This window comes from Pipistrellus kuhlii, unplaced genomic scaffold, assembly GCF_014108245.1.
Source record: "Pipistrellus kuhlii isolate mPipKuh1 unplaced genomic scaffold, mPipKuh1.p scaffold_m20_p_39, whole genome shotgun sequence".
In the NCBI taxonomy this organism is placed as follows: domain Eukaryota; kingdom Metazoa; phylum Chordata; class Mammalia; order Chiroptera; family Vespertilionidae; genus Pipistrellus; species Pipistrellus kuhlii.
In genome coordinates this window covers 2,576,612-2,599,628 of record NW_023425539.1, presented here as the reverse complement: position 1 = coordinate 2,599,628, position 23,017 = coordinate 2,576,612, and the positions used below count along the sequence as shown (strand labels likewise).

Below are 23,017 nucleotides of genomic sequence, written 5' to 3'. Positions count from 1 at the left end.
TTGCGGGCATATCCCCAGTAGGGGGTGTGCAAGAGGCAGCTGATTGATGACTCTCTCATCGATGTTTCTGACTCTCTATCTCTCTCCCTTCCTCTCTGTACAAAATCAATAAAATATATTTAAAAAAACAAACAACAAACAAAAGCATTATACTTTTCCTAGTACAGTGATTGGCAAACTCATTAGTCAACAGAGCAGCAAATTATGGCTCGTGAGCAGCATGTGGCTCTTGAGCCGCAGTTTGCCAACCACTGCCCTATATGTTACATTTAATTTATCTGAGCATAGAAAACTAGGGATAAGTAGGAAGGTTTAAAAGCAAATTTTATACTATATATATATATATATATATATATATATATATATATATATAATCTTTTGTCAACTCCCCCTATGAAAATAGGATATAGTCTAAATCAATAGTTTTCTCTTTTTTTAATCTTCACCCAGAGTTATGCTTTAATTTTGATAGAGAAAGGAAGGTTGGGGGGGGGGGGGGAGAAAGAGAAATATCAATCAGTTGCCTCCTGCATACACCCTAACTATTAATAGAAACAACCCCCAATCTGGGTGGGAATCAAACTCGAGATCTTTACTTATATAGATGATGCTCTAATCAACTGAGCCACCTGTCTGGGGCTACTATTTGTTTTCTTTATCATTGAAGTTCCAAGTTTTTCTCTGGTATCATTTCTCTTCTGCCTGAAGAACGTTCTTTAGCATTTCTTTTAAAGCAAGTCTGCTTGTGGCAGATTCTTGTTGTTTTCCTTCACTGCAAATGTCTTTTTGCCTGAATTCTCTGAAGGATATTTTCACTGGATATAAAACTCTGGGTTCTGTGAACCAGAGCAACAGAGGCCAGGCCCGGAGCAGCCAGGTCCGGAACAGCTCGCTCCTCGCCTGCCCCTGCCCCACGGCTGCCTCTCAGACATGGCTGGAAACTTTTGTGGGAACTTGAGGGTCTGCTGAATCAAGTGATGAAGGCTTAGATCTGGATGTATTGAGTTAGTATAGCGCTGGGGTGTTGATCCGTGAATGCCTTGGGTGGGACCTGGATGAGGCTGGTTGACCTATTTGGAAATGTCTTTTGTGTGAAGTGTATCATTGGGCATGTGGAGGTATTATTGATATGAGAAAATGCTAAGTAACTGATTTACTATCTGAAAAGGGATTTACTATCGGGGAAAGGGAGGGAGGAAGAGACTGAACATAAACTGTACATCTATGGATGAGGACAATGGGGGATGGGGAGGGGGCAGAGGGTGGGGTGGGAACCTGGTGGATGGAGGAAGAAATGAGGAACCTTTGTAATAATATGAACAATAAAGATTGATTAAAAAAATAATAAAATAAAATAAAACTCTGGGTTCTGGCTTGATGATTTTGATTATTTTTCTTTACTTTTCTTTTTTATAAAGAACATTTTGTACCTTCTGGCCTCCAGGGCCTCTGATGAGAAATTCACCATCATTTGAATTGTAGTTCTCTACTTTAAAAAATTTTTTTCCCTTTATCTTTAGTTTTCATGGTTTGATTGTAAGGTATCTAGGCATAAATTTCTTTGAGTTTATCCTGTTTGGGATTTTCGGAGTTATTTGAAATGTAAGTTTATGTCTTTTGCTAAATTTGGGGAGTTTCCTGCCATTATTTCTTCAACATTTTTTTCGCCATGTCACATTTTTTTCTCTCCTTTCAAGATTAATGACAAGAATGTTAGACCCTTGGTGTTATCCCTAAAACTTTCTTTTGTTTTATTTTTAATTTCTTTTTCTTTGTTGTTCTAATTGGGTAGTTTCTACTTAGCCATCTTCAAGTTAACTCACTCCCCTGGTCATTTTCATTCCTCTGTTGAACTTATCAAGTAAATTTTAAAATTTTGGTTATTGTAGTTGTGATTTCAAGGGGAAATGGGGTAGATGGAGGTGGAAGAGAATATATGGGGGATAAATGTTATAGGGAAAACAAAATAAAGAACAAAAATGAAATTTCTCTTTTGTTCTTTTTTATGCCTTCTGTTTTATTTGTTATAGTAACAAATTTCAAGAATGTTTACTCTTCGCTCTAGCTGGTTTTGCTCAGTGGCTAGAGCACTGGCTTGTGGACTGAAGAATCCTGAGTTGCATTTTGGTCAAGGGCACGTACCTGGGTGGCAGGCTCCTCCCCAGACTGGGCCCTGGTCAGGGCTTGTGCAGGAGACAACCAATTGATGTGTTTCTCAAACATCAGTATTTCTCCCTGTCACTTCCTCTCTCTTCCACTCTCTCCAAAAATCAATGGAAAAATACCTAAGGTGAAAATTTAAAAAAAGAAGAAAGGGGAAAAAAAAAAAAGAATGTTTACTCTTCCTAAGAGCATGCCAATTATAATTGCTTTAAGGTTAGTCTGATAATTCCAACATTTGCGTCATCTTGGGGTTGGTATCTATTATTTTTTCCTTGTGAGTTGTTGACATTTTCATGGTTCTTTGAATGCCAAATAATTTTGGATCATATCCTGGACATTGTGAATCTTACAAGATCTGAGCCTGGTTTAAGTATTACAAAAATAGTAATTTTTTGTTGATTTGTCTCAGCAGTGAATGGTCCAGTTAGGTTTTGCAAGTTTTGATTCACCTTCTGGGGGCTGTGATTCTAGTTTCAGCTCAGTTTTCAAAGCCTTTGCTCTACCTTTTCAGATCTGCCTCTGTGTGTAACACCCAGAGACCAGGGCAGTGGTTCATGGGCAGTGGTCTGTACTTTACTTTAGTTCTTTGGTTGTGCTGTTTAGAGTCAGACCCACATGTACATTTCAGGATTGAGCCCATGAGCTCATGGAAAACGTTATGGAATCCCTTTTTTGAGCCCCTGCTCTCTATAATCTCACTATGGTCTGTGGTTTCCAAGGTCTTCCAAAATATATGATAAACCCACGAAAGGATATACAATATCATTAGTTAACGGGATTACAAATTAAAACCACAATGAGATACCACTACACGCCCACTGGTAGACTTAAAATTGAAAGAGCTGAGCATTTGTTTGACCATCTTAGGTGAGTCGCAGAGCAACTGGAACATTCATACAATGCTGGTGGGAATGTGAAATAGCCACTTTGGAAAACTGTGTGATCTTTGGGACTAGTGACTACTGAATGTAATTTCCTCCTTTGGAAACTAGTATTGTACATTAAAAAACAAACTTCTATCAACTGAAGGACTTGTGTGCATGCATTTAAGCATAACCAATGGAGGAAAAACTATGGGGAGGGAGGGCATGTTTGGGAATGGAGGGAGTGGGGATTGGTAAGGTATGTACACATATAATATTTTAATTAAAAAAGCAATGCTTATTAAAATCCATTTTCAAAATTGAAAGAAAAAAAAAAAACTTCTGCCCTTCCCTGCCCCCTATACTGAGAATATATTTGTGTGAGTCCTATTGAAGTTACTCTAGAAAGCTGATTATATAACACTATTACTGTAAATGTAGTCTTCTTCTTCTTCTTGCTCTTAGCTATTATTTTTTAAATTGCTACTGAAGTTAAACAACTAAGGGACAGATAAAGGAATGGCAGAATTATAGTGTTATAAGTAGTCTACTTCACTGCTTCAGGCATAATTTTAGGAAATGTGAGTTTGACCATTTTTGCAATTTAGCACAGCAATTAAGTTTTACCTATGCAAAAAACTTAGATTAGTTCACTTGCATTGCTCTGAAATTGTTATTTTTATGTGTTCTGCTTCCTCATTAAGACTCTAAACTCTGAATGAAAGTATGTTTCTTATTTATAAGTCTCTATAATCTCAGTATAATGTCTTATACATAGTGACCATTGTACTGTGATTAATATTATAATAAAAATTGAAAAAGATTAATAAATATGTACATAAGCATGCATACGTCCTTATGTATACATACAAGTGAAAGTTAGCAAAGATAATTATAGGTCAACTATGACTAAAAGTGACTAGCATCACTTAATTATTAAATATGACTGGGTAAGGATATGAAACTCAGCATCTCACTGGTTTCCTGTGAGATGCAAAGTGAGTACAAGATACTAGTAACTAGAAAAAGAGAAGGCCCAACGATGTAACCTTTTTTTATAAGGGAAAAAAAAAGGTTACAGAGCTGTGGTGGTTATAAACTTGCATATATTCTGGGAAGAGAACGTCTATTTGATATCTCACATAGATGCATAATAGGCACCTCAAATTTAATACATTCAAATTGAGTTCCTTGGATTTTATTTACCCAAAGGAGCTGAAAACATATCCACACAAAAGCCTGCACCCAGATGTTTATAGCAACTTTATTCCTAATTACCAAAACGTGGAACCAACCAAGATGTCTTTCTGTGAGTGAATAAATAAACTGGTGCATCCAAACAATGGCATATTATTCAATACTAAAAGACATGAGTGATTAAGCTATAAAAAGACATGGAGAAACCTTAAATACCTATTACTAAATGAAAGAAACAAAAGTGAAAAGGCTACATAAAGTGATTCCAGCTATATGACATTCTGAAAATGGCAAAACCATATGGAGATAGTAAAAAGATCAGTGGTTGGCAAGGGTGAGTGGGGAGGAAGGGGTGAATAGGCAGAGCACAGAGGATTTTTAGGACGGTGAAACTACTCTCTGTGATACTATAATGCATCTATGTGGAGAGATCAATAGACTTTCTCTTCCCAGAATACATGGAAAATATGGCATTATACATTTGTCCAACAAGAGTGAACTCTAATATACCGTATTTTCCGGCGTATAAGACGACCCCCTAATTTTATAGTTAAAACATAGGTTTAGGCCTATATTCACTGTATAAGACTACCCCCCACTTCAAAGAAAATACTTACTTTTCCATCAAGATCTGCAGGTAATTTTTGTGCAATTTTGGTCTTTTGCCCCCCGATTTTCGGTTGACTTTTTTTCGTTTCAAAAGTCGTCTTATATGCCAGAAATACGGCGTAGTAATGATGTATTGGTGTAGGTTTATCAGTTGTAACAAATGCGCCTTCTGGTGGGGCGGAGGTGGGTAGTGGAGATTATGCATGTGTGGGAGCAGGGAGTATATGAGAAATTTTTGTACCTTCTGCCTCAGTTTTTCTGTGAACCTAAAACTGCCCTAAAATAAAGTCTATTGTAAAAAAATCAAATGATTTTTTAATCTTCACCCAAGGATACGCTTTTATTGATTTTGAGAGAGAGAGGAAGGTGGAGTGAGGGGCAAGGGAAGAGAGAAAGATAAATATCAATCAGTTGCCTCCTGCATAAACCCCAACCTGGGTGGGAATCAAACTCAGGAACGATAAGATAATACAATAGGCTTTCTACAGAATGAATGTGTGGGCTTACAAAGATGTAGAGATGGTGGAGGTGGCTGACTGTAGGTGCTTATTTCCCTTTTTGCTTCCATTAAACACATTTTGAAAGGGTTTGTTAAGTCTTTTGTTTCCCCCCCCCGCCAATATGTATAGCTGAACCACTTTATATACAGCCTTTTTTTTTTTCTCTTGTGCCAACTTGATAAAGGGAAGTATAGTTAGAATAGTAGGCACTTAATAATGCTTTGGCATAAATGTCCTTGACAACTTTCAAATAACATTTATCCTTCCTGTTCTGTCAAAAATCTTAACCTCTCTGTGCCACACATCTGTAAAATGGGTGAAACAGTAATAACTACTTCTTATAGTTATAAAGATGAAACGTTAATACACATAAAGCTTATAAAATATGTCTGACATGTAAAGTTATTATTGCTATTGTTATTAACTGATGTGTTCATGCTCTTCATAACTGTTTATCCTATCAGTCAGATATATTTCCTTTATATATATTCATTTTTAATGTATATGCCTTTAACCTTCCTTCTTAGTCTCCTCAGTAATTCAAGAACTGTCTCCAGTTTCAAATAATTTAATGAAAAGAAAATGTATAGATGCAGAGATGGCAGATTTAACTTCTTTGGTCTTCTTGAGAGTAGAATCCTGAGAGTAAGCTTACCTTTTCCTTCTTGTTACAGGTGGTATGCAAGATTATAATTACATATGGGCCAACTGTTTTGAGATCACATTGGAACTGTCTTGTTGCAAGTACCCACCTGCTTCGCAGCTTCAACAAGAATGGGAGAACAATCGTGAGTCTTTGATCACATTGATTGAAAAGGTAAAAGTAGTGATTGGAAGGTTTGAAAGGTTGGGATATGGAAATAATGGATTGAGTAAGGGGGGAATTCAGTTGCATATGAATAACCATCTATTAGATAGCCTTCATCTGTTTTTATTATTTAAAATTGTAGATTATCTTTAAAAAGTATGTTAGACTCTATTAGAACATATTCTAGTTGTACCTCCTTGCCCTCTCCCCCAGCTCTTTTCCTCCTGTGAGTTTTCTTTAACTGTCTTAGAATGCTTTGGTAAACTGAAATAATAGTCAAATTTGTACTACCATGTTCTTATAATGTCATGTGATTATACTTGCTAGAGGACCTTTACCCCTATATGCACTATGAACATAAATTTAATTTAAGCATCAGACAGGCTAATACACTATTGGTTCTAATAGAAATTATCACTTATGCTTTGTTGAGAAAATTAGAAATCTAGCTTTGAGGAGAGGAAATTTCAAAAGCACATTACCAATTTTCAGATTTTTAAGATTTTTGACATTTTGAGATTTCTGACACATATAACTTAAGTTCAAGGTTTAATATTTTTGTCTGTAATTTATTTAACTTGGAGGGAATTGAATAAAATATTTCAGGAAGATAGAGTTGCCTTATTTTTTTAGGAATTCTTTATCAACACAAAATGGTTATATTATTCTCTTACCTTCCAAATTGATTGCCTCTGAGCAGTCTGCTTTGATTCTTGTTTTTTTAGGTCCACATTGGAGTTACAGGATTTGTTAAAGACTCAGTATCAGGATCTGGCTTAGAAAATGCAACCATCTCAGTAGCTGGTATTAATCATAATATCACAACGGGCAGATTTGGTGATTTCCACAGATTACTTGTTCCTGGGACTTACAACATTACAGCAGTTTTAATTGGGTAAGAATTTAAATTATACTCTAAACATCAAACCTTTGTTTATATCTAAGACAGAAATATAGTCTAGGAAATACTATTTATTGTATCTGGCTTTTATCTTTTCCTTATTTTCTGATACTCCTCCTTTTATAATGAGAAAATACTGTTGTGGAGTCTTTTGTCACATAGTCTAATAGTACAACTGGATAGGAGGCATAATTGTAAAATTGAGAGGAAGGACAGTTTTAAAAGCTTGAAAAGATGGTCAGCTGTGTAAAGCATTGCTTTAAGGCAATTGAATACCAGGGTATCAGAAGCTCTGAGCTTTGTGAAAGACATTTTGCGAACTGTCTTTATCATATATCTTCAATATATGAAATGAATAGTTTCTCACCTTCCCTGGAAACCTTTCTGTAAGGTCAGTTTGCTAAGGATTAAATTAATAATCTTTAATTTAATTTTTAACTTTCCTATTTGGAATAGTTGGAATGTCAGTTTAATTAGGCACTGCAAAGAATTGGATAATTTATCCCTTCTTTGAGTATGATAGCAATGGTGACGGTAGATTAATGAACTCCATCTTTCAATTCTGTCCTTTGAAAGTGCTTTCTTGCAAGCCTAATCTGTGGAACCTGGAAGATGGTAAGAGAAATAGTTCTTTAAGGACATAATTGGGGAGTCTGTGATAATATCCTAAAGGTCTTGAATTTACACATTTATGTTTATTTAGTTGAGTTTTGACAGACCACTAAGTGCTAGAGTATGGTGAGTAGTATGCTTTTATAATGTTAAAGCAGTGTGTGTTTTACTTTAACTCCAAGCCATCTACTTTTTCAAATATTTTTTTTTCAGGTATATGCCGCTGACTATTAATAATGTATTAGTGAAAGAAGGACCAGCTACAAATGTGAATTTTTCCCTGAGGCCAACTGTGATCTCAGAAATCCTTGACACAACGGAGGCTGTAGTAACTGCTAGCACAGTTGCTGTACTTAATCTTTCTCCTGGAACACAATCCTCCCACCAGCCAATTCAGCCAAAGGACTTCCGCCACCACCATTTCCCTGATATGGAAATCTTCTTGAGAAGGTTTGCTAATGAATATCCCAACATTACTCGGCTCTATTCATTGGGAAAATCAGTAGAGTCAAGAGAACTTTATGTAATGGAGATATCTGATAATCCTGGTATTCATGAACCAGGTAGGTAGTGTGGTCTTACATATAATTTTAGTAGTGCCTCTCAAATCTATATACTATAATATTGCTATATTTTGTCTGAAAGGTCACTTATGGTATGTGTAACTGGAACAAAGAAATGTAACCAATCTTGCCAGAAAAGAAGAAAATTCATTTAATAACCCCTATTAGATATAATATTTTACATACTGCATAGATAATATTCTTTCTGTTAATGGTATTTTTATTTTCATAGTATATAGCATATATACATGCTTTGAGTCTGCTTAGACATATGTATTAGTAAGGAAGCTGCTTTATAAGATGCTTTTCCCTGTTTCTTTGATTGAAATATATCTTTTCTTAAATTTTTGGCTCAGTGTCTGCATATGTTGGGGGGAAAGTAAAGAGTGTTCATAATAAATGGAAAGGGAAAAAGTCTTCTACATAATTATTTTGTTTTCAGGTGAACCAGAATTTAAGTACATTGGAAATATGCATGGAAATGAAGTGGTGGGACGAGAACTGCTATTGAACCTTATTGAATACCTTTGTAAGAACTTTGGAACAGACCCTGAAGTTACAGATTTGGTTCGTAGCACTAGAATTCACCTGATGCCATCCATGAATCCTGATGGGTATGAAAAGGCTCAGGAAGGTAAAGAATAGCTGTTTATTAATGTTTAATCTTTTTTTGTTATTGTTTGGTACTAGAAGCCCGGTGCATGGAATTTGTGCATGGAGTGGCTGGGGGGGGGGGGGGGGTCCCTTCAGCCCAGCCTATAACCTCTCCAATCCAGGACCCCTTGGGGGATGTCTGACAGCCAGTTTAGGCCCGAAACCAGCAGTCGGATATCCCTCTTACAGTCCTGGACTGCTGGCTCCTAATTACTCACCTGCCTGCCTGCTTGGTCGACCCTAACTGCCCTTCCCTGCCGTCCTGATTGCCCCTCACTGCCTCTGCATGCCAGCCTGATCGCCCCTTCCCTGCCGACCTGGTCACTCCTGACTGCCCCCATGCTGCTTGGTTACCCCTTATTGGCCCCCCTGCTGGCCTGGTTGCACCCAACAGCTCCCCACTGCCAGCCTGGTCACCCCACGCAGCCTGCTTGTTCAGTTGTTTGGTCATCCCTCATTAACCCCCCTGCCAGCCTGGTTGTAGGCAGCCATCTTGTAAGGGCATGAGGGTCAGTTTTCATATTACCTCTTATTATATATGATGATTATTTGGGGGTAGAAGAGAATTTGAACTAATCGTTTTCCTCGAATTTCTTCATAATTGGTTCCAGCTTTTGTATTCTTATAAGACCAGTTCATTCAATAATAATGTGATCAAGTTTATATTTAATGAAGTTCTTTACCTTGATAATTTCTCTTATTTACTAAAAATAGTTAAGATTTTTACAAATTGTCCCATTTTAAGACTGATTCTCATTTAATTATTATTTCAGGAACCTTTTGAGTCCCAAGTTCTACTCCCCATGCATGTTCTAAATCTGCTAAGTTATTCATTTCCCATTTCTTTGCCTCCTCTGGGCTAGCCAATCTCTCCTGGGGCCTGGAAAGCAACTTCTTCACACAGGCCACCTTTACAGACTCCATCTTTCCCAAGCTGTGGTTCCTTCCAGGCAATGGTACCAGTGCATAGCGTAGGTACCACATATAAATATGCAGCCACACGATTTATTACTCTCACTGACTAAACACTGAATGACCAGGTTAATATATATATATTATAATTCAAATTCTCTCCCCAAGGACCTCATCCTTTGTAGCTTCACAAATTTCTTTCACATTCCTCCCTTGAGAAAGGTGGAACTACTTACTACTAGTAAGCCCTCCAGTGTGTCTTCTTTATGCGCTTCCTTTTTTCCTCTCTCATTGTAACAACAATAATAGGGCTCCCATCCCATATTAAAATGGAATAAGCTTAAGTGTAACCCTTTCTCCCCCATCAGGTTAAACTTCCAACTATATCCTTGGCTAACTTTATCTTTTTGTGATTACATTCATGTGATCCACAATTTTCTTATTTTCAAATGGTCTGTTTCTTTATGCTATTTTAGTGACCTGCATACCAGTACAGTAGAGTCCCTCTGGGATCAATCATGCCCCCTCAGCATTGTGATCATGTGATCACAATGTCATTGTATGTCTGTTGACAATTGACCAATACTTTATTATAATGTATATACTTGGATGTTTTCCCCCTCAAAGTATGACCAGAGGGCATAAGTGAAAAGAAAATGGTTTACTTGTCTGCTCAAAAGATTTGGAAGAGGTGAATTTTTTAAATGTATAATGTAAAAAAGATGAGAATTTTAATTATAGTGTGATTGGTCATAGTGAAGCCTGATGTGTTCACACTTACCCTTGAGTTAAGATAGCTGAAGCAGTATGTGTAAAATGTAAGTAAAACATGACTTAAATTTGAATCTTGTATCATATAGGAGATTCAATAAGTGTAATTGGCAGAAACAACAGCAACAACTTTGACTTGAACCGAAATTTCCCAGACCAGTTTGTTCAGATCACAGATCCAACCCAACCAGAAACCATTGCTGTAATGAGCTGGATGAAGGCCTATCCATTTGTGCTGTCAGCAAACCTGCACGGAGGTAATAGCAACTTGATATTCTACTAATTAATTCTCAATGAGAGTATTTGAAAATCCTGGTGAAATTTTATGTTTAATAGACTATCTTAAAATGGGTATCCTGTTATTGCTTTTATGGCAGACAATAATGAAGTTCCCTTTCATAACTTTTAAGCCCATTTCCTACCTGTTTTGCCCCTTCCTCTCTCCCCCCTCCTCCTATACTCTTTCCTCCCCACCAATTCTTCTTTTTCCCTCTCTCTCCTCTTCTCCCTTTTTTCTCTCGCTCTCACTTAGTTCTTCAAGTGCTTTATATTTATCCCTCAGAAGTGTTTTATATTTACCCCTCTCATTGGGAATTTGATAACATTTATCATTTATAAAAATTAAAATACTAACAGATTCAAATGTTTAGTCCTATTTCTCCCTAAAGTTGAATAATAAACACTTTTATATAAATTTAAATTTTGACATTGTCTTACCTATTACTTGCTATATATATTTAACTGCAGCACAGTGACCTCATTCTCATGTATTGTCTGAGCTTATACACATCCATATCATTCATCAGGGATTGATCAATTGAATACAATGAGAGATCAAGATTAAAAATGATCACAACATCCAACTAGGACTGTATGAATAAAAGAGAGACAGTGTCAATATCCAAGAGAATTGAAAACTTTGTCTACACATAAACTTGTACATGAATGTTCACAATAGCATTATTAAAGTAATAAAAAAGGACCAACAACCCAAATGTCCATATACTGATGAGTAGATAAATAAAATGTGATAAACCCATTACAATGAAATATTTGGACATGAAAAGGAATGAAGTACTGATGCATGCTATAACATAGATAACTGTGAAAACATGCCAAGTTATAGAAGCCAATCACAAGAAATCATATATTGTATGATTACATTTTTATTAAATATTTAGAATAGGCAAACCCATAGAGATTGTGGATAATGGTGGGAGGGAATATGGAGTGACTGCTAATGGGTACAGATTTTGGGGGAATGGGGGTGATGAAATGTTCTGTAATTAGATAGAAATTGTATAACCTGTGAATATACTAAATAACATTGACTTAAGATTTGTATGGTATGTGGATTATATCTCAATAAAGCTGTTTTTGTTTTTTTTAAAAACAGTGAAGGTATTAGCACCAGGGCAAGGGGAAAGAAATGTAATGTCAACATTTGGCGGAATATCTGAAGAAGTAGTATCACAACTGAAATTTGATGGCATATTGATTAACCTAATGCCATTCTAAAATGTCATTCTATTTTAGAATGACAGTATATACTCAAGATTTTTAGATTTAAGAAGTAAATTGAGGTTCTCTAAAAATTGCTTTGAAAGCTTGCCAGTAGTAGAAAAAAAGCACTTCCACATTTGGTAAATCATGGATGGCTCTCAAAGACCCAAATAGAATTATGAAGTTACAGGTTGTTTGGCAAAATAACTTTAAAAAGTATTCTATAACAAGTTTGATAGAAAATATTTTTTTTCATTTTGAGCTTTTAAAAATAATCTCAGAATGCATCACATGTCATATTGGCTAAATCTGAAAACAATTACTAGTTACATTCCAGTGAAAATAATTTATAAATTTACACATGCGATATCAAAACCTTGGCATGGTTTCAAGTGATAAAAGAATTTTAAGATTGAGAGATTCTCAAGAACCTAAGATTGGGAGATTCATCTTCAATCATGTAGACATGTTTTCTTTACATGACACATTTTGCTTTCTCATCCTAAAGTCTTTAAATGGGTTTTGGCAAAGAAATTTTAAAAAGGATTTTGTTTTAGAAGGATATGAAGGAATATAGAGAAAAGTAAAGTTCCTTTTTGTAAATTTTGATATACTAATTTTTATTGAGGTGAAATTTATATCACATAAAATTAACCACTTGCAAGTGAAACAGTTCTCTAATGTTTTTAGTGTATTCGCAATCTTGTGCAACCACCATCTCTGTCCACTTCCACAGCGTTTTTATTTCCTTACCCATTAAGCAGTTGCTCCCTTTTCCCACCTTCACCTGAGCCCTTACAATCAACAAGTTGTGTTCTGTCTCTGTGGACTTGTCTGTTTTGGTTATTTAATAGAAATGGAATCATATATGTGACTTTTTTTGTCTATCCTCTTTAATTTAGCATGATGTTTTCAAGGTTCATTTATATTGTAGCATGTATTAGTACTTCATTCCTTTTTATGACTGAATAATGTCCCATTGTATGCATATGTCACAATTTTGTTTTTGTCCATGTGTTTAATTTTAATATTTTTTAGTATTTTTTCTTTATTGATTAAGGTATTACATGTGTCCTTATCCCCCTATTGCCCCCGCACACACCCCCACTCATGCCCTCACCCCCTGGTGTTTGTGTCCGTTGGTTATGCTTATTTGCATGTATATAAGTTCTTTGGTTGATCTCTTCCCCTTACCATACCCCTCCCCTGTCTTCCACAATTTCTTTATCTGTTTCTCTGTTGACGGATATTTAGGCTGTTTCTACTCTTTTAGTATTATGAATAATACTGCTGTGAAAATTGGCATACAATTTTTGAATCCCTGTTTTTGATTCTTTCGGGTAATTTTATGTTTAGCTTTATGGGGCACTGCCAAACTTTCCCCCCCACACAATAACTGAATTATTTTACATTTTTAACTAGCAATATATAAGAGTTTCAGTTTCTCTACATCTTCACCAATATTTTTTTTTAATTATAGCCAGTATAATGGTGAAAAGTGCTATCTCATTATGGCTTTAAAAATTGATTTTAGAAAGAGAGGAAGAGAAAGAGACAGACAGACATTGATTTATTGTCCCACTTATTGATGCATTCATTGGTTGCTTCCTGTGTGTGTCCTGACCGGAGAATGAACCCACAACCTTGGCATATATGAATGGCATATATGACACTCTACCTGCCAGCGCTTCTCATTATGGTTTTGATGTGCATTTCCCTATTGACTAAATATGTTAAGCATCTCCTGTGTACTTTTTGGCCATATTAAATCTTTTGCCTATTTTTAATTGTTGTTGTTTTTCTGTTGGGATTGTGTGTGTGTGTGTGTGTGTGTGTGTGTGTGTGTGTGTATTTTTGTTGTAATAGTTCTTTATATAGTGTGGGTTCTGTCACCTTGTAAAATTGCTGATTTGAAAATATTTTCTCCCGTTTTATAGGCTGGTTTGTGTTTGTTTGTTTGTTTACATTCTTAATAATGTCCTTTGACACACAAGAGTTCTTAATTATGATGAACTCAAATTTTTCTTTTTTCCTTTATTGCTCATATTTTTTATGTCAATACTATTTATTTTTAAAAAATAAACTGTTTCATAGAAGCATTTTAAATCTTTTATGACCTTTTTTACCTTCAAGAATTAACCATTTGAAAGATAGTATTGAGTAGGAGTAGATGTTGACTTTTTAAAAATGTTTTTGAATTTTTAAGTATGCGTCAGAGGTCCAGGGTACAATAAAAAATTTTTTTAGAAATTTGTCTAAGAAGAGGTGTTGAAGTATACTTGTTCTTATTAGAACTATTGTGGGAATAGAGTGAGCATAGTTTTTTTTTATATTTGCTTTTTTTTAAATTTAATATATTTTATTGATTTTTTACAGAGAGGAAGGGAGAGAGAGAGAGAGCTAGAAACGTTGATGAGAGAGAAACATTGACCAGCTGCCTCTTGCACACCCCGCACCAGGGATACGCCCGCAACCACTGTACATGCCCCTGACCGGAATCGAACCCAGGACCTTTCAGTCCGCAGGCCGACGCTCTACCACTGAGCCAAACCGGCTTCGACTTTTATACTTGCTTCTTAAAGAATATTTTTAATATATAAATGTTATCATTTTTTGTGATAACAAAAATCACTTCATCTGAGTTAAAGTTGAATATGTTCCTTCATTCCCATTCTCATGAAGTGGCATGGTAAAAAAGAGAAAAAGGCAAAAGTGAATGGCTTAGTAGAAGCCTAATAAATGGGCAGATGAAAACAACGTGACTAAATGGAAAATAAAGTATTGCACTCTACGGTGGGGGCGGGCATGTGTAGCGCTGGGCTCTTGTTTGAGAAGCACCCTGCTTTATGCCCTGCAGGGAGCAGGAAGGGAATTGATATCCCTTACACATGTCTTAATGCATCTCTTTCTTTACCTTAGGTCATGGAAAATCACATGATATAACTCCAGTTGACTAATTTTTAATTTCAGGATAAGATTTTAAAAAATATTTGTTATTGTTTTTAAAGAGAGGAAGGGAGAGGGATAGAGAGAGACATTGATGAGAGCTACATTGATCAGCTACCTCCTGCATGCCCCTTACTGGGGATCGAGCCTGCAACCCAAGCATGTGCCCTGATTGGGAATCAAACCAGTGATCTCTTGGTTCACGGGTCAATAACCACTAAGCCACACCAGCTGGGCATTTTTACCATTTTTTTCTGAGTGGTCAGGGATGGCTCTGATCTCTATTCGCAATTCATTTAACCTCTCTGTTTTAGACTCCACGTCTGCAAAATGAGATGGGAGGATTAATTGGACATGAAGGGTCCTTCCACCCCACCCCAGAGTTCCGCTTTTCATTGAGCATGTCACAAAAGAGGTTTAATAAAAAAGACGAAAGCCCATGTTATAATAGGACTCCTCAGATTCTTCTTTCTTTGCCTCCACTTTCTTCTCCTCAGCTGGGCAGCAGTGGTGGAGGGGCAGCCCTCCTGCTGGGGCAGCACCAGCAGCTGGGACAGTCCACCAGCCCCTAGATTAGGCGAGGCTTCCAGCGTGGACAGTGGCCAAGCCTTTGCAAACAAGCCTGGCCAGAAAGGTCAACGTTTACACTGGCTGCTTTAATGAGGACATTGATCTTATCCTCCATGACTGTCACCTCGTCCTCCTGCAGATTGAGGGCCGAGGCCTGAGTAGATGCAGGCGAGCTCCTAGAAGGAGGCCATAGTCCGGGTGTGTGCTGGGCAAGTGCTGGCTGGCAGCCTGATGAAGTGAGGGCCTCACACCAGTGCAGCTTTAGCTTCCTCAGAAGGACCAGTACCTTACCTGGCAGCTGAGGAAAGGAGCCAAGGGTTCCTCCTTATTTTAAAATTTCATGACCTTATAAATGTCTGAATTTTACTGAGAAAATAATCAAATTTTGCTGAATTTTTCTGATTCTAAATATTATAAGGTTGTTTATATTAAGCCTGTATACTTCTGGTTTCAGCTCTGACATGTAAATTATGCCTGTAAGTTGAGGTGAATTCCTAATACCTATCCAGTTAAGGAAAGCTTTTTAAGTGTCATGCAAGCTATTTAATATTTTACTTATTACTTTGATTTTCTGTCGAGGAAATGAGCAACTTTTTCATTTCTGTTCAAGAAATTAGCCTTGGAAAATTGTGTTGGCTCACTGTCTCTGGCAGTATTGTGAAAAGCTTACTTTATGTTAATGATTCATCTTGAAACAGATAACATGATCCATTTTCCTTTTTTCCCTGGCAGGTTCTTTGGTGGTTAACTACCCTTTTGATGATGATGATCAAGGGTTTGCAACATACAGTAAATCACCTGATGATGCTGTGTTTCAGCAAATAGCACTTTCTTATTCCAAGGTAAGCTTGTGCCTATACATGACGTGCCGTACAACTGATTCTGTCATTTTTAAAACGCATGAAAACCAAGTCCTGCAGGACTCGGTTCTGGTGCTTTCTTTTCTTCTTAGGAGGTTTCCATGATTCCTTCTGAGAAACCTTATTAGTTTTACTCCTCTGTTTCCCACCCTATATTTGAACATACTAAATGTTTTTCCCTATTAGCCTTTCAGCTCAGATAATATCTTTCCATCTATGGTTTTTAGCACAGTACCTGGAACATAATGCATACTAGTTTATTTCATTTGGTAAGTACTTAAGTCATAAAACTAGCAGAGTAGTCTAAAGCAAGGCTTGACAAACTACAACTCTGGGGCCAAATCCAGCCCACCCCTTGTTTTTGCAAATAAAGTTTTATTGACACACAGCTACATCCATTCTTTTACATTTTGTCTGTGGCTGCTTTCTGTTGTGGCATTTGAAAATTAGTCAGTCTGATTCACCATATTGATAGACTAGTGAAGAAAAAGGCTGCGGTCATCTCAGTAGAAACAGCATATTTTAATAGTTGCAACAGATTCTTTAGAGGCTATAAATTCTGGAGTTTTCACTATCTGGCCCTTTACAGAAAAAAAATTGCAAACCTTGTCTAAGGTATTTAAGTGTCTATAGTAATATATAACAAAGGAAAGCAAGTAGAAATTTCTGTATTTTCTAAACTTTCTATAGTGAACACACATTACTTTTACAATCAGAAATGTTATACTTGTGTACATGTGTGTTTAATTTAAAAACTGTTATTTAAAAACATTAAAAGTTGGGACTTGGAACGAGGTTTGTTTCAATTTTTTTAAAAACTGCAAATAGAGTTCACTAAAAGTGTTGTATTTTTTTTTTTTTTACTATATTTTATTACAGAGATGAAGAGAGAGGGATAGAGAGTTAGAAACATCGATGAGAGAGAATCATCGATCAGCTGCCTCTTGCACACCCCCTACTGGGGATGTGCCCACAACCAAAGTACGTGCTCTTGACCAGAATCGAACCCGGGACCCTTGAGACCACAGGCTGATGCTTATCCATTGAGCCAAACTGGTCTGAGCTAAATTTTTATCTTACTGCTGACAGTCTGACTTTATTGGTTGTCACATGTGTCAAACACAAGGCCCGCGGGCCAAATCCGTCCCGCCAGGCCTTGCAATGTGGCCCGCACCGCGCTGTCATCACTGCACTCCGCTGCGTTTCCATCACAATGACAGTTTATGACTGTTCAGTAAACCATTCGGCCCGCGATTTAGGCTGGATTTTAGATTTTGGCTCCTTCTCTGATTGAGTTCAACACCCCTATTAGATGATGAAGACTATTACTGCAACTCTGTGTCCTCTAATCACAGCCTTCCATCATTCCACTTCCCTGTGCATTCTGTACATATAGAACTTGAGAGCGTGCAGAGTTTCTAAGAGGGGAGTACATTTATTACTTTGGGCACAGCACTTTTAGAGGGATGCACATGGATTAATGAGAAGAATTGGATACCCCAAATCATAAAAATAATGTCAGATTTTGCACATGTCCCTGTCACCTTCTTTTTCCATTCTTGACCCTCACTGTGAACTCTAATTTCTTAGTCTTTTTAAATATCCTGTGGCCTTTTTAATCCTTTGATTTGATTTACTTTCTATTTAGCCAAGACCCATTGACATACTTTCAGTGATTCTCTCACCCCTTAGGATGTGTTATACCCTTTTGACATATCTGCCTTGCCAATATCCATTCTGTAGCATCACCATGTCTCTTCTCCATTCCAGTATTCCAGGTATACTGCAGAAATGTCACGCAGTCATGGCAATTGACTACACTGCATATGTATGCTCTCTAACTTCAGCTGAGCACTCACTTTTACTTGCAACATTTCATGCTTTGCTACTTGACTTCCTGGCTTATTTGATTCTAAGCCTTTATCATCTAATTCAGTGTTTTTCAACCTTTTTTGGGCAAAGGCACACTTGTTTCATGAAAAAAATCACGAGGCACACCGCCATTAGAAAATGTTAAAAAATTTAACTCTGTGCCTATATTGACTATATATAAAGTAATTCTCTTGAATAGGAATCAAATAAACACAAAGAAAGTATTTTATAATTACTTTATTATGAAATATTAAGTAAACAAAATAGTGAAAAATTATAAAATTCTTGTCTTGTCTGCACCTACGGCACACCAGGCAACATCTCGCGGCACACTAGTGTGCCGCGGAACAGCGGTTGAAAAACGCTGATCTAATTCAGCCTCCTAATCCCAGCTTTACTCCTCTTAGTCCCAGGAGATCACTTTTCCTTGAACTAAAGTAGAACTTTGAGTAACATGAGGTGATTTCATTCAGATTCACATTCAGATTTAGATTTATTTGTGTCTTACCTATATTCTCCCCCATTACTTGGTCCTACCACGCCTGTCTCTTCTAGAATATTATGTCCTTTTTTTTTTTTTTCCTGTTGTAAATTAGAGAGGTGATAATTAAAATCCTCAGTCTTGCCCTAACCGGTTTGGCTCAGTGGATTGAGTGTTGGCCTGCGGACCGAAAGGTCCCAGGCTCGATTCCAGTCAAGGGCATGTACCTTGGTTGCAGGCATGTACCTTGGTTGCAGGCACATCCCCAGTGAGGGGTGTACAGGGGGCAGCTGATTGATGTTTCTCTCTCATCAATGTTTCTAACTATCCTTTTCCCTTGCTCTCTGTAAAAAAATCAATAAAATATATATTTAAAAAATTTTTTTAAATAATAAAATCTTCAGTCTTTACTTACAGCCTCTTTTCTCTTGGTTGTGATCTGTCATGATTATCATGTGCCCACCCACCTTTGCCCCACCACAAGGATGAGAGGAAAAGCAGACCAAGAGAATCTGTTGAGACCAAGGAGAGGAGTTAATAAAGGGCAGGACTAAAGGTGATTTGGAACAACCACAAAATATTAAATATACCCTAAATCTGATAATATTAAAAAAGTAACTGGGCAGATGAGAGCACTGGAATATAAGGAAGAGATTTCAAAGTACAACTTAAAAGATCTGTTGTGATTTAAAAGGATAGGAAGCAATTTAAAGGGAAATCTTTCTGCTCATAGTTTCTGAGGGAGAAAGGCAAAATGAAATGAAGACATGCTCTTTGACAATTGAATAGTGAAGGTGAAAATGAAAAAGAAAAAGAAAAGAAAAAAGGGGGAAATATAAGGTTGACCAAGATAAAGGAGAGTCATAAAATCAGAGGACTTGCAACTCCACCTTTACATCAAAGCAAATAAATTAAAAAACAAAACAAAAAAAACCCCACACTCACACTAAAGTATCTCGATTGCTAGACTAACAGAAAAAGATACTGTTAACCAGGAATCATGCAAAACAGCCCAATATCATAAAAATGAACATGAGGTAAATAAAACCATTGGAGAGCTATTGCAGAAAATCAGGAAATGAAACTTCACACTTACCTCCTGAGGAAACCTTACCACCACCACAAAAAAACAAAAACAAAAAAACAAAAACAAAAAAACACACACAAAAAAAACACCAAGAAGCAGAAGAAAACTAAGTCTACACTCAAAACAGATCACTGGTAATATACCCCAAAACACACTGAGAATAGGGAAATCCAGGTAGGCTCATATATTTGAAAAATGAAAACAGAAAGGAAAGAAAAATGAAACAAGAAGAAATAAAGGAGAATTGATAGAACTCAGGAAAGAAAGGGAAGAAAGAAAAAGACAAAATTCTTTCCAAACTGAAGAATAAATTACAAGAGTTATGCCGAAACTGGTTTGGCTCAGTGGATAAAGCGTTGGTCTGCGGACTGAAAGGACTCAGGTTCGATTCCGATCAAGGGCACGTACAATACATTGGTTGTGGACCCATCCCCGGTAGGGGTTGTGCAGGAGGCAGCTGGTCGATGTTTCTCTCATCGTTGTTTCTAGCTCTCTATCCCTCTCTTTTCCTCTCTGTAAAAAATCAATAAAATATATTTAGAAATAAAAGAGAGAGCTAAAAGCCTCCTACTTTCCAATTTCAAGTTTACTACAAAGCTATAGTAATTAAGATACTGTAAAATAGAGTTGAGAGTCCAGAATTTATTCTTACATTTATGGTCAATTGATTTTTTTCTTTTCACAAAGGGCACTAAGACAATTTAATGGGTTGTGGGCTCAATCCCCAATAGGGGGCATGCAGGAGGCAGCCCATCGATGCTTCTTGTTCTTTCTCTTTCCTTCCTATCTCTCTAAAAATAAAAAAATAAAAAAAATAAAAAATATATATATGTAAGACAGCTGTTTTGAGGAGTAGTTTCTTTTCTTTAGAAGACAATAGGTGCAACTAGTTGTAACAGGAAAAGGTAATTGCACTGAATGCAGTCAAAGCATTGAGGAGTCATTTCAGTCCCCCTCAAAGTTGAGAAAGCTGCTTACTGCATGTTGTATGTGAATTATCTTTTCTGGACTTTAAGGTTCTTCGAAGCATGAAATGAAAGTATGAATATGAACAGGTATGGGTTTTTTTTTAGGTTTTTTGTTTTAATAGAGTAGTTGGTTTGGTTTAAATACTTTAGTTGTGAGTGAGAAATAAAGTCAATTTTTTTACAAAGCATATTTAATTTTGATTAAAAAATAGATAATGAAACATTTTAAAAATCTAAATGGTATAGATATCTATGCATTGAAAAGCCTCATTGCTTCCCTTGGCTTTCTGTACCTTTAAGCCCCACATACACCTTTTAAGTAACTGCTTTTATTTTTCCTTATCCTCCCTGTGGTTTTTTTTTGTTTTGTTTTTTTAAACAGATACAAAAAATACAAATAAAGATTCTGTTTTCCCCCCTCAGGAAAATTCCCAGATGTTTCAAGGTAGACCTTGCAAGAATATATACCCTAATGAATACTTTCCTCATGGAATAACAAATGGAGCTAATTGGTATAATGTCCCAGGTAAACATTAGTTTATATTAAGGTCATATAATTTGATGGGTTTTCTGTATCCCTGGATAATGCTTCTTGTTACTAATTTTTTAAATATGAGAAAGATCATTATTTTAAAGATATTATTTAGTTTAAAATATTCAAATAACCTTTTCAAGTGTTTTTACATTTGATACACAGTGAATAAAAATAATGCACTAAAACTTGATAAAAAGTGTTATATTTTTATCTCTGACTATTTCAAAGAGCCTTAGAAGTTGTAATAAGACAAGGGTATGCTGCTCTTGAATTCTTGAACATGACAGTACAAGTGTTTTACCTGTACCACAAGCATCAAACAGCTTTCAAATGAACACATCATTGCTTTTCAATCAATGCTGAGAAAAGATGAATTTGGTTTTTCACTGGGAACATTGCTTACCTTTTGGGATCTGAATTAGTTAGAATTATAATTTTTGTGACTGATTATAATTTTTTTTATCCTTTAGGTGGTATGCAGGACTGGAACTATTTACAAACAAATTGCTTTGAAGTGACTATTGAACTAGGTTGTGTGAAATACCCGTTTGAGAAGGATCTGCCAAAATTTTGGGAACAGAATCGAAGATCTCTAATCCAATTTATGAAACAGGTGAGTACTCAGGAGCAAACACAGTAAACACTTTTATTCCTTCACTTGGATTTAACAATTTTTAACATTTTGCTGTATTTAAATTATACACACACATTTTTGCTGAACTATTTCAATGTAAATTATAGATGTTATACAGTATTTTACATCTCAGTATTTCAGAATGCATCTTCTAAAAATAAGAATATTTTTCTGAATGCCATCCCCAAATGCCATTATATCACATAAGATAATTAACAGTAATTCCCTAATATTACCAAGTGTTATCTAAATTTCCACTTCTTGTCCCCAAAACATCTTTTTATAGCTATATTTTAGAGCCAAGATCAAGTCAAGTTTTATGTATTGCATTTGATTATTACATATTTTACTCTCATTAGAAAAGTTCTATTTCTTTTTAAATAACATTTTTAAAGAAGCCAGGTCAGTTTTCTTGCAGAATGTCCTATATTCTAAAATTGTCAGATGTGCAAAAGTTTAAACTGTGTATTTTTTAATCCTTGTGATAAGTAAACCCAAGCCTATGAAAAATTAGCCTTTTAGAAACTAACATATTTTGTTTAATAGGCATTTACATTTAGCTTTACTCTGAACTCCCAAATTCCTTTTTGGTCCCCATGTTTACATTATTAACAATCTGTTATTTTGGATATGAACTCCCAAAATAATAATGATAGTTAATGATCTTGGCGTCTTTGTACTTTATCCAGGTTCATCAGGGTGTCAAAGGATTTGTCCTAGATGCCACGGATGGCCGAGGTATATTAAATGCCACCATTAGTGTTGCTGAAATCAATCACCCAGTGACTACCTACAAAACTGGAGATTACTGGCGTCTCTTGGTTCCAGGGACTTATAAAATCACAGCATCTGCTGAAGGGTGAGTGACTGAATACTTGGAAATATTGGGAATAAGGCAGGCATCGTTCCATTCTGGAAGGTTATTGTCAGAAAGCCCTGAGTTAAGCAACCTTGAATTTAATGCTGGGAAGTTTAGAGCTGGTTACACATTTGACTCTCCTCTGTTTG

At 36.2% G+C, this 23,017-nt stretch overlaps 1 protein-coding gene across 2 annotated transcripts in view; it reads left to right on the top strand.

The window, feature by feature from the left end:
• Positions 1-23,017, top strand: part of CPD (carboxypeptidase D) — a 58,900-nt gene that overhangs the window by 17,195 nt on the left and 18,688 nt on the right. For both annotated transcript variants that reach the window (XM_036408621.2, XM_036408622.2), the window contains exons 3-11: positions 6,007-6,149; positions 6,866-7,035; positions 7,867-8,216; positions 8,659-8,850; positions 10,643-10,810; positions 16,305-16,414; positions 21,264-21,366; positions 21,846-21,988; positions 22,699-22,868. In XM_036408621.2, the coding sequence (XP_036264514.1) occupies positions 6,007-6,149; positions 6,866-7,035; positions 7,867-8,216; positions 8,659-8,850; positions 10,643-10,810; positions 16,305-16,414; positions 21,264-21,366; positions 21,846-21,988; positions 22,699-22,868 (1,549 nt within the window). The remainder of the gene's footprint in view (positions 1-6,006; positions 6,150-6,865; positions 7,036-7,866; positions 8,217-8,658; positions 8,851-10,642; positions 10,811-16,304; positions 16,415-21,263; positions 21,367-21,845; positions 21,989-22,698; positions 22,869-23,017) is intronic.